At 35.9% G+C, this 12,268-nt stretch overlaps 1 protein-coding gene across 4 annotated transcripts in view; it reads right to left on the minus strand.

Moving 5' to 3' along the window:
* Nucleotides 1-12,268, minus strand: part of LOC145690338 (uncharacterized) — a 175,906-nt gene that overhangs the window by 128,881 nt on the left and 34,757 nt on the right. For 3 of the 4 annotated variants that reach the window (XM_081765134.1, XM_081765132.1, XM_081765131.1), the window contains exons 3-4: nt 6,635-9,158; nt 1,803-1,963 (exon numbers count right to left, since the gene is read on the minus strand). In XM_081765134.1, coding sequence (XP_081621260.1) covers nt 1,803-1,963; nt 6,635-9,158 — 2,685 coding nt within the window. The remainder of the gene's footprint in view (nt 1-1,802; nt 1,964-6,634; nt 9,159-12,268) is intronic. The other variant, XM_081765133.1, reaches the window with a different exon arrangement.

Consider the following 12,268-nt stretch of genomic DNA (forward strand, 5'->3'; position numbering starts at 1 on the left):
GGAAATGCTTCAAGTTTACAATTACTTCCGGTTTCAACTTTTATCGCCATAGAAAGAAAAGTTAACAGATAGCAAGAAGTTTTTTTTTTTTTTTTTTTTTTTTTTTTTTTTTGTTTTTAACGATTCAGTTTCTCAAGACAGCATGGGGTGTCAACATAGACTATCTCAAAATTCGCGTAAGCACTTAGTTCAACAGCTGTGAATTAGCTTCCATTATACGATTCACTTCAAAACCGAATTGGTGCCTGTATGCTCCATAATACTAAGGCCAACATGACAATGGTTTTGTAATACGATATATACATACTATCATCATCAAAACTTCTTGAGTGTTACAGACGACAGAAAGAAATAATCACAGACATTAATTACTTTGGTAGCTTATTGTAAATGTCTCTAAGCTAATGTTTATTGCGTAAACATCTCTAAACTATTGTTTATTGTAAATACCTGTGCTACACACAATTTATTATAAATACCTGCTATAAACTCTCTAGGTTTCGTTGTACCACATCCTAACATTAAGTCGAGTTTTAGCACGTTATATATTTCTCCGAATTCAAGTTAGAAACGTAATTGTAGTATCAAAAGCGGACTGTCCAAAGAAATTTTGACATCATGCGCTTTTCTTCTGACTGATTTTCCCTTCCTTCCTATTTTCACATTCTATTATTTCTTCTTCTTTGGACATATTACTATTACGACGGAAATACAACATGCAAGTTACTTTGAGAACAAAGTAAGGATTTTTTAAACACTGTTTACGTGATGTTATCTGCATTTTACAAGAATTAAAAATCAAATGTACACGTTTCTACACGAAAAGAAACGTGGGTAATTTTCCAAAAATATCTCCCAATTACGTAACACTAATATGCAAGATGTATCATGTAAAAGTATCTTAGATTTAAAACAAACGAAATTTATTTCTATCTATACTATTACTCGGGTTTGATAAAGAGATAGTTACAATAATTTATTCTAGTGCATTGCAAAAACAGCAATGTAATTACAGCATGTGAATATTCTGTTTTCCTTAATAATAATAATAATAATAATAATAATAATAATAATAATAATAATAATTATTATTATTATTATTATTATTATTATTATTATTATTATTATTATTATTATTATTATTATTTTATTATTATTATTATTATTATTATTATTATTATTATTATTATTATTATTATTATTATTATTATTGACATGAAACTTATATACTAGGCTTACAATTCATTTTCTATTTGCGTGATGGTCTTGCAACTGTATAATGGGAGGAATGTGAACTAAACATGAGGAAGCACAAGAAAATTATCACGAATACCCGTCCGTTTGTTATGCGATATGAAAAATGTTAAGTTCGATCATGTAAAAGCGTGCTCGGTTCTTAATACGAGAAAATTACAACAATAACCTAATAATTAAGAAACCGTCAAATCTACGAATAAGACACAGACCGTTAAACTTCTTTTCATTCATTATTTTGAAACTCGTAACAAGAAAGAAAAGAAAAGAAAAAGGTACATGATTAGAGGGCTTTTTTATGAGCCCAGAAACACTCATCAAAATAAGCAGAAATTTAAACACTCTTCTAGAGAATGGAATCTTACTTGAAACAAATGCTTTCCATATATCAATCCTAAGTTGATCAATTCTACTATAACGTACACTTATGTCACTAGACGACAATTACTGCAACATCATAATATGCTCCTATACAATGACACTTCCATCACTCGTAACTACAAAACGAAATGAGTATACATACGTATTTCTCGTTGAAAACTGCTTACCTCTTGTTCCAAATATCCATTATTATTTTTTTCTTCTGTCACATATGTTGTATCGCTCATTGTCACCTCTGGCACAGAAGCACTGCTTTCTGAGTTCGTGCCAATAACTTTCTCACAAGCTGAGTCTATGCCAAACTCGGATTTAGCATCACAATACAAAGCTGAAAATAACAAGCAATTAGTTTAGAATACATTATTTCAGTTTCTTTTACATAACAATAACTGTTTATATGGAAACTACTATTATTATTATTATTATTATTATTATTATTATTATTATTATTATTATTATTATTATTACGGGGGCACGATGGCTCAGCGGTAGAGAGTTTATCTCTGGAGCGTGAGATCCCTGGTTCGATCCCCAGCCAAGTAAGTTTGCGGTGGACAACATTGCGTCCGTGAATTTTCTCTGGGGACTCCCGTTTTCTCCCACTTTCTCATTTCACCAATTCTTCCATCATCATTCACTTACTTGAATCATTGCCTCACTTAGCCTAAAGGCATAATCATGGAACGCTGAACAAAAAGAAAATGAAATGAAACGAAATCTTTGAGTTTTACGTCTCACAGTTATGCCGGTTAGGCTAAAGGAGACGGTGATGATGAGTAATGAATGAAATGGTGGAATGAAGAAAGTGGGAGGAAACGGGAGAACCCCCGAGAAAACCCACGCACACGGTGTTTGTCCACCACAAAGTTCACTTGGCGGGGGGCTAAACAAAATATTTCATTATAATAATAATAATAATAATAATAATAATAATAATAATTATTATTATTATTATTATTATTATTATTATTATTATTATTATTATTATTCCATATTTTAATTAAATTACCTTATAGACCCGGAGTTTAATCTAAAAAAAAACAACTTTCTAAAGTGGTGTATTAATGGATTCACACTGAGAAGAAAGGGTTTTACTAACAGTAGTATCTCTGCAATTATCTTACGAACATATACAAACTTCTGAAGGTTTCTTTTGTTTATTCAATAACTGAGAGCAAGCTTGAGTAAACATTAACCCTATAAATGGATAGTAAACAAGAGCCATAGTCCGAGCGAGCGCAAACTCCAAAGAGGATCAGACATGAATCATAAGACCTGAGGAAATTGTGAGTTATGTCCGGGCCGCGTACAGGAGAATACGTGGTACAGAAGGTCGATCCGCGTATGTGTGTCCAATTTTGAAATAGCACTAACCTTATGAAAATCCATGGGACCACCATCGGTTGGCCTCAATGTGATGGCCATGTGTTCTGGCAACAGTCCTGCACCGTAACTTCCACTGTAGAAGACTACGACGAAGTACAGGAAGTGGAATCTTCTCCCATTCCTCCCGACAGGCTTTCCACAGGCCCCCGAGAGTAATGACCCGACGAGAAATGCCCTTTTCAGTAGACCAAACCCGCAGAAATCCATGGGACTGGCATCTGGTGATTTCACTGGTATATCATGAAATGCAATAGCACGAATACCGGTGTATGTCTCCATCTGCTTCAGAAAGTTCTGGGTAGAACGAGATGTATGTGAGGAGGCCTTATTCATATGCACAGACACTTGCTTTATGGCATGCACATACAAACGAGGCAGATCTTCTGTATAAATTTGGGTCAGTATATGTTGCTGAAAGAATGCAGAGTTGATTTTACAGTTTTTAGGGACCTGACGAATTGTTAACTTGCCCTGATAAGAGTAACCGGCGACAACCATAAATCCTTTCGAGAAAGTTGCTTTGCAATGACGGATGAACGCAGGACGGCTTTTTGCATTTCGCGAAGTGTAAGTTATCGAGCGAATTTTGCCACAATCTGATAGATACACCCATGCTTCATCTAGTGTGGCCACAAACTTCCACTTTTCTCCAGATAGATGGCATTCATAGAGGCGCCTGCTGTTGGTCTTTCTCTCACGGCGATGAGCCGCACTTAGGTAATGTCCATGACTTTTAAAGACCCTCCGGAGGTTTAATTTCCCACTCAGGGCGCGGTTAACAGTTGACTGTGGTATGTGGAGTCGAGCTGCCATCACACGTTGCGGAAGGGGATTTTCTTGTAAGGCCATTCGGCGCAACTTCTGAGCTACTTGTGGAGTCACTGTGGTACACGCTCGCTTTCTCGACCCCTTAGTGGGTGAATGCTTACCTGGTATGTCTTCTTTTTTATACTGCTTGATTATGTTCTTGATAGTCGTTGAACCCAATGCACAACCATTTTCTTTGCACTGCTTTTGAATTTTAGAAACCGAATATTTGGCGTGGAAAAGTCCAATTACGTAGCCCTTCCAAAAACGGTTCACCTTTGGAGTCATGATGCACACGATACACAGTTTCGCTTGGTAGACGATAGAATGAACCTCCAGGTATAGCACACGCGTTTAACCACTTGGTTCGGTCGCTTCTGTAGTCAGGGGTACGGGTGTAAAATTGGACACATATACGCGGATCGACCTTCTGTATTACTCTTAAAATGAATATAAGAAGCACGAATAAAATTGTCGTTAGTAGGAATGGTATCATCTTCCATCTACAATAATCAATATAAGCTCTATTTGCAACCCTAACACAAGATACCGAATCTGAGAACACGCGTACAGAAACCACTATGTCAGCCATTTGGCCACGAAGAAATATATCACTTGTCGAGTAATTAGATAATAAATTATTTAAATCCACCATTTAATTAATCTATTCACAACTGTACCTTTAAGACCAGAATGAAAACTCTATTTCAATAATAATAATAAAAATAGCAACTAAATGCATAGATATTTACCTTCAACTATACACTTAATTACCAAGAACTTCAGTTCAAAATTATTAGCAGGACTCAAAAAATTACGGGCGCAAGATCGCCATGGCGACCAGAAATACGAGTCTGTTGCCTAGCTTCTTTTTACATTATTATTCTTAATTTTTTATCGGTCAGTAGTTCTGATTTTTATATGCTTGGATGGGTTAAAAAATAAATAATAAATTCATTACAAAGCTCGAAGTCTCCAATTTACCTCGAACCTTAACATGAATGGTTCACTGTCAGAGGATTTTGATCCATCCACAAAAGTAGACATTTGTATTTCAGTGCCAAAACTGCATGACAGAACATGGACATAAAACATACACTGCTGCTTCGTAGAACTTCCCTTATATTGCTTTCAATTGCTGTTATTTTTTAGGGATAGCCTGTAAAGTAAGGTAGGCTTGCACTTTTTATACCAGTAACTATAACTTAAGACCAAAACATGTAAGCTCCTGTATCATATTGGATTTGTACTATTGTGGCGTCTGGTTAGAACTGGCGCCTACGTCTGGAAATTTTGCAAGCCCTATTATTAGCATATTAGAAATAGAATGAAATAGGAAGCACTGTTTTCTAACAAGAGAAGTTCGGGAGAAAGCACTCGCCTGCAGAGAAACTAAGCATGCCATTTGAAAGCAGTGCTGATTACAATTCATGCTGATTACAAGCTAATAAACTTCCTGTACGGTTCAGAACTTTTTGAGAGACTCAACGTTAAATGCATGATGAGAAAAGAAGGATGCTAGACGTATATAACCGAAGTATTCTCTCCCATGGCGAAGCGTGATGATCTGAACTTGCTACTGATTGATTACTGGCAGTGGCGTATTTACGATTTTGTTTCGGGGGGAGCTTTGCTAACTTTCGGGGGGGGGCTTTGCCTAAAAATGTGAAAATTCTGCAAGATATTTCATTTGCTTTACTATAGTAAGTAAGATTTCAGGGGAGTTAAGCCCGGAAGCCCCCCTAAATACGCCACTGATCACTGGGTTCCATTCACAGATAAATTGTCCATTGCAAGTTGAATGACGAATGGCAAAGACGTAATGGTTGAGAATACACCCAAGAACTGCACACGATTTGTACGACCATTTGATGTGTTTGGATTCCGACCAATCAAAAGATTATGGCAGGAGATCTGTACACAGTATGAAACTTCTTTATCTGGACGTTATGATGTAGCAACGAAACAATCAAATAAAGTTCGTGTCTATGCTAATGAATCAGTTCCGATCACCGTGGTACATTTGATTCTTTCAGTTTGCGATGTACAAGCCAGGTTACCAAACAAATTATATATCTTTTGAATCACCTGTCGAATTCGCTTTTCGCTCATACTCATGAAACGTCATATTTATTTTTTTTTACATAAACTTCCAAGTTGAATCTCTCGAAGTTCTCAACCGTACAGTAATTTTATTAGCTCGGTTATGCGAACTGTTCCCTTGACGAATCTAACGCAATTGCACATATAAAATGTTCATGGTGTAAGGAAGTCTTTTGCCTGTGTCATTTCTTCATAGAACAGGAGAACAACAGTGATCAATTTTCATCTCTAACCTAATATTATTGTGAACAGTATAATGACTAATTTTAACTACCACACCCGTTAGTTATTGCATAATATTTTTTTTCTGTTATCTCCGATAATTTCAATTCGTATGTCAATATGTCATATACTCATTATATACACTTCCAAGTTGAATCTCTCGAGCAATTCTCAACTGTACAGGAATTTTATTAGCTTGTTGTAATCAGCATGAATTGGTCTTTCAAATGGCATGCTTAATTTCTCTGCAGGAGAGTGCTTTCTCCCGAACTTCCCTTGTAAGCCCACCTCACCCCTACAATTTCAGTTATCAAATTTATAAGGCAAAAACCTTTCTTTCTATCTCTCTCTCTCTCTCTCTCTCTCTCTCTCTGTTCTACCCAGTCAACATAATTTAGTTATCTATACCCATGAATCAGAAATAAGTTTTAATCAGTGTGCTCCCGCTACAAGGTATTTGAAAACTATGGGAACATCTTACCTCCGGTATCGTCCACTGGTGGATGGCTAACTACATTATCCCCAGCGTCTTCCCTCTTGTCAACTTGTTGCTGCTCTGAAATCAGTGGAGATGACTCCAAAATGATCTCCTGCGCTAAAGTAGATGATTCCACAGTAGATATATCTTCCTCACTTGCAAGAGTACCAGCATCTTCAACAGTATTTGCAGACATCTGTAACGGAGTTTCAACACTGGATGTTTGATATTGTGCATATACGTTCTCAGGATATGTAGGAGGATACTCTGCACTCGATTCTCTTGATGCCTCCGTCACAAATTCCTCCCCACTCTCACTTGCACCACCTGTTACACTAAACGGCGCTTCAGTAATACTACTAATACTTGGGTAAACATCTGTTAAACTCGTATCATGGTAACTTTCTGTTGTTGCACCAGATGTTGCTGCATCATTATTATTCTGTGTAACGCCACCGGGTATACTAGAAGTTTCACTTGTATCTTGGTACTGGCCATTCGTAAATATTTCGCTTGCCTGTCCACCATCAGAAACCTCTATGTTTTCAGTAGTATCGGTTTGGTGCATCTCTCCAGGCACACTCTCCGATCGCTGGACCTGATCATCTGATGATACAGGAGCCGCTGTATCGTCTTTAACGGTGTCTGATTTCACTGTTTCTTGATGTGTAGCGTCATGGTGTTTAATCTCTTCCGTCGTCGTATCTTCAGTTCCTTGAGTTGAAGATCCAAATCCCAACCAAGAACTCCAACTGCCTCCTGAATCAGTTTCCTTTGAAGATTCTGGAGCTGCATTCTTTCCATTACCATTATCTTCAGTTTCCTTTATTACTTCAGCACTGCCAGAAGCCTGTTCACTATCCCCTAATTTCGAAGTTGGTGGTTCGTCAATGACATGTGCACCAGCTTTTTGCTCCTGATCATCAATTTGAACATTTACATTTTCTAAAATGCCTTCTGCTCCTTGTATAGTTTCTGCACCTATTTCTGATGAATCACGAGGCTGTCCATCAGACATTTTATCATTTTCGTCACGCTGTAGCTCTTCCTTTACAACAGTTTTACTTGTTTCCTTCGGTTTCTCTCCGCTTCCACCATCCTGATCCTCGGAAGAAGTTTCTGAACTTAAAAACGAAGTGATGCCATTAAAAAAACCCGAAGATTCTTCCACTTGACCGTTTTTATCTGGTCCCGAATCGTGATCGCTCTCGCTGTCGGCTTTCTCCATTAATTTCCTTGTCTTGTGCATTTCAGTAGCTGTACTTTCCGCTCCAACCTCATTGCTATTCCCAGTATCACCTTCTACATTTGTATCTTTCAAGACTTTATCTGAGTCTGAATGAGTGTCATCATGAGCTTTAACTTCAGTCTCTTCATGTTCTGAATTAACATTTGGATTGTCATTCGAGTTAAAATTTGAATCTGAAGGCAAACTATTACGATTAACTTCTTGTTTACTAGTTTCTACTGAAACAGAATCATTCTTCTCTCGTTCGATATGTGTTTTTTTCTCCTCTGCTTTGTTAGTATCACGGACATTTCCTTGGATATCTTCATCCTTCATAGCCGGTGCATGTGCTTGTTTTGAAGACGGAAGTACTTCATCTACTATGTCCTCAACTTCAACCGTGGCATCTTCATCTTCTAGTTCATCATCCAAATCATTTTCATCGCTATCTTCTATTTCATCCTCCTCCTCCTCCTCATCTTCATCTTCAGATTCAGTATCATCTCTCATATTTTTCACCTTGTTCTTTAAAGAATTATCAGCTACCTTCTCTTCATTACCCTTCTGCAACAAGGTGTCAGAAATAGAAGCCAGATCATCAGTAATAGACGAACCATGAAATATCCCGGAATCAGGCACTGATATTTTATCTTGTAGTAGTCTGTTAGCGTTATGTTCACCCTGTATCGCGTCACTCGCCATTGTAACAGTTTCTGGTGATTGCAATCCTGGTTCTACTACACTAGATTGAACTGGTGGAGTACTTTCTGACGAAACACTGTTTGTTGGTTGTTTATCGATGCTCGGCGTTACTGCAACGTCTTCTGTCGTAAGTGGTGGATCAAGAAATATAGTTGTCCCATCAACAACTTCAAACGCAGGACTAGGATGTGAAACCTCATCACTCGGTTCGGCTGACACTGCAATAGATGGAAAAAATGAGTGACTCACGTGAGACATTGGAAGTATTTTGGAAGGATCTACTGGCTTAGAATCTTCTATAATAATATCAGACTCACCAGGTGTTAAAATTGGCTTCATAATTCGATCGACTTCTAATTCCTCAGCGCCAGTAAATGCTGGTTCATTTAGTAAAGACTTGAACGATTCATTCTGTTTCTCTTCTGAACTGCCCTTTGTTCCATCAATTGATCTTTCTTCTTCATTTGATGGTATATTTTCAACAGTAACTTTCTCACTTTCAGAATCTTCAGTGGGTAGTGTATAATTTAAATGTTTTTTAATTATTTTCATCTCTCGAATAAAGCGGGTAGGCACGTATCCTCTTTTCCCATTGATCTGTAAAATTTGGAGAAAAAGTGCATATTTATGATCAGAAGGTAAAAAAAGACACATTAAAATAATCTACAATTAAAACCTGTGACAAATTCAAACACACACAAACGCAACAGAAATAATATTAAATAAAATGCACACCTATGTCCAGAATACATTGTAAATATACTCCAACACTTTTTCTCCAGTAACTTTATTTTCTTTAAATAATCCTGTTTCCTTAAAAGGTCATCAGCAGAAGATAATTATTGATGAATTAAAAAATTGTGCAACATAGCAGGGGAAAACAAAGAAGAATTATAAGCGAAAAACTGACAATCTATTGCAACATCCAGCTTCTGTCAACATCGGGTTGCATGAAAACAAATAAAGACGTATAATTGACACAACACAGATAGTTGGAATGAGAAAGATTTGTTTGCTCTTTCTTCAGCGAGTGCTAAGTATTTCTGTCATGAAATTAGTGCATACATTACTTAATATGTACAATCGCGTCAACATCTTATATTTAAATTAATGAAATGAGGAAAACAGCATTTGAAAACACAAATTGAAAGCTCTTGTTTAAGACATGTTTACAAACAATAATAAAAATTCTCCCACTCAAATTTATCCGTACAGTCAGGTCCGATTATGTGCGAGATTGATAACTCCGTATCAATAGTGAATAGGCCTTTGAATCCCGTTCCTGTCATCTTTTTGTGTACTATTTCTTCAAGCAATTAAATACTAGAAAGAAGGACTGTTAATACACTTTCGTAGTGTTGGAAACTTTTATTAATCACCCTCTCCGTTCTTACACAAGAGATATGTTACAGGCCTCCCAGCAGGACATTGAAAAAATATAGGACAGTTTGGTTTATACAATAAAGTATTACGCTCTGAAGCACAGAAAAAAATATAAATGTATTGTAAAAAAAGGCCACCCTTCACCCCAATAGGCAATTATTTGTTATTGAAAATAGTAAAAACACTAAAAAAATGCGGTTCCAATATTGTTAGAATTCAGAACATATTCGTACTACTTCAAAAGAAAAAGAAATAGTTAACTCTTATTTATAGGATTACCATGGCAATTAACACTTCTCACATTCGTTATTCATATATAATGTTGAATATGTAAATTCAATAAATGCACGCAAAATATTAATTATTTCTTTACTATCCTTCTAGTTCTTTTATTTTACAGATGAACTTTATTTTGACATTTTTTCATTACTTCATATCTTTCTAAAGAAAAAAGAAAACTTATTTCTCTGTAATAAAATATTTGAATCTAATTAAATATCACTTGATCAACGTATTTCCCTTTAGAATAAATCATGTAACAGCATTTCATTCATCATAGCTCTGCAAATTATATATACACTTCTAACAACTGTTATACAACATAAATTTCAGGACATTTCCAGTTGATAAATAATTTTCAGGACATTTCCAAGATTTTCGCCATTTTTCTGCTTTCCATAGCTTTTCTAAGGCGTTTCCACGAAATAATTTCATTTCAAGGTTTTCCAGAACGCGTGGGATCCCTGCATATTATGTACAGCAATATTGGAAGGCGTTGGGATATGTTGGCGAATACCAACACACCTTAATGTCTAGCCAATACCGCTGCACACATAGCTGAAAGAAAATGCTAACACAGCTTGTGTTATAAGAAACTGGAGCACGGAAAGGTTGCTCAGTTAAGCTTCATTGGGAAAGAATACGCACAAAGGAAAAAAAAACGTAGACATTGCAGGATAGCAAAAGGCAAATTTAAAAAAATAGTGACTAGTCCTTCCAAAAAAATGCTAAGACACATTTAGCATATTGCTAATATGTAGCAATTTAAATCACCACTGGAACTGCCTTGGCTTGTATTTTTAATAATTCAATCACTGAAAAATATAGGAAATAAAGGACAAGATTAAAATATAGGACAAATATACACAAATTCCCAAAATATAGGAAAAAATAGGACAACTGGGAGCACTGACGTTATGAAAAACCCATCGTCTACTGTACAGTGAATTGAGTTCTGAACTTCTAATTAGGAATCGAAGAACGGCTCTTCGCACTATAGACGAAACAAAGAGGGATACACTGATTCACGAATATAGAACGAATATTGGAATCTTACAAATGGTATCAACAAACAAAAAAACTTCATTCGCCAAAAATAAAAAGATTAGACGGGAAGTAAAAAAAAAAAAAAAAAAAAAAAAAGTTTCAACGAACATTCGTGCATAAGATCAAGCAAAGATAAATCTTTAGCAACTGTTCACCAAAATGAATACTAAACGAACTACTGTAATCACAATTATAAAGTTCGGAGTATAAAACTTCTGTCATAACTCTTTAATGTTAATGATAAGGAGTTAACTTCACAGCAGAATTTCATCTTATAGACGAAACAATTAGAGACTTGGCATATACATGTTCTGAAACTTTCATCAGTATATGGTTTACCTAAGCTACACAAGAACGAAGTTCAGTTACGATTGACTCATAATATCAGGATAAAGTCGTCTAACTCATTTCTTAGCGAAATGCTTATGAAGTATGTCTTTGAATTTGACAGCTACGTGTACACATAACTGGCTCAAAATCAGCAAGTTTTCGCCTTACGAATTTATGAAATTACGGAAACTCTTGACGTAAGCTTAAATACAAAAAAATGAAAATGAAATGAAATCTTTAAGTTTTACGTCCCACGGATATGCCGGTTAGGCTAAAGGAGGCGGTGATGATGATTGATGAGTGAAATGGTGGAATGAAGAAAGTGGTAGGAAACGGGAGAACCCCGAGAAAACCCACGAGAACGGTGTTTGTCCACCACAAAGTCCACACGGCGCCAGCTGGGATAGCTTAAATACAAGTTACTTCACATTCGAAGATAAAATTTGTAAACAACAAGACGGTTTGGTTATGGGAATTTCATTGTTTCCTTTGTTTACAATTATTAATTATTATGAAACAAAAATCCTACGAAAAGGGAGGCTCAGAATCATTAAATATTCAACATTTCTGAAGATGAGCAACTACAAATTTTAATTACAGAGTTGACTCAAAAATAAAATTTATGATTGAGTTTGGAAGCAATAAACTATTTAGACTTGAAATACTTA

This window comes from Thermobia domestica, chromosome 7, assembly GCF_964235325.1.
Source record: "Thermobia domestica chromosome 7, izTheDome1.hap1.1, whole genome shotgun sequence".
NCBI lineage: Eukaryota > Metazoa > Arthropoda > Insecta > Zygentoma > Lepismatidae > Thermobia > Thermobia domestica.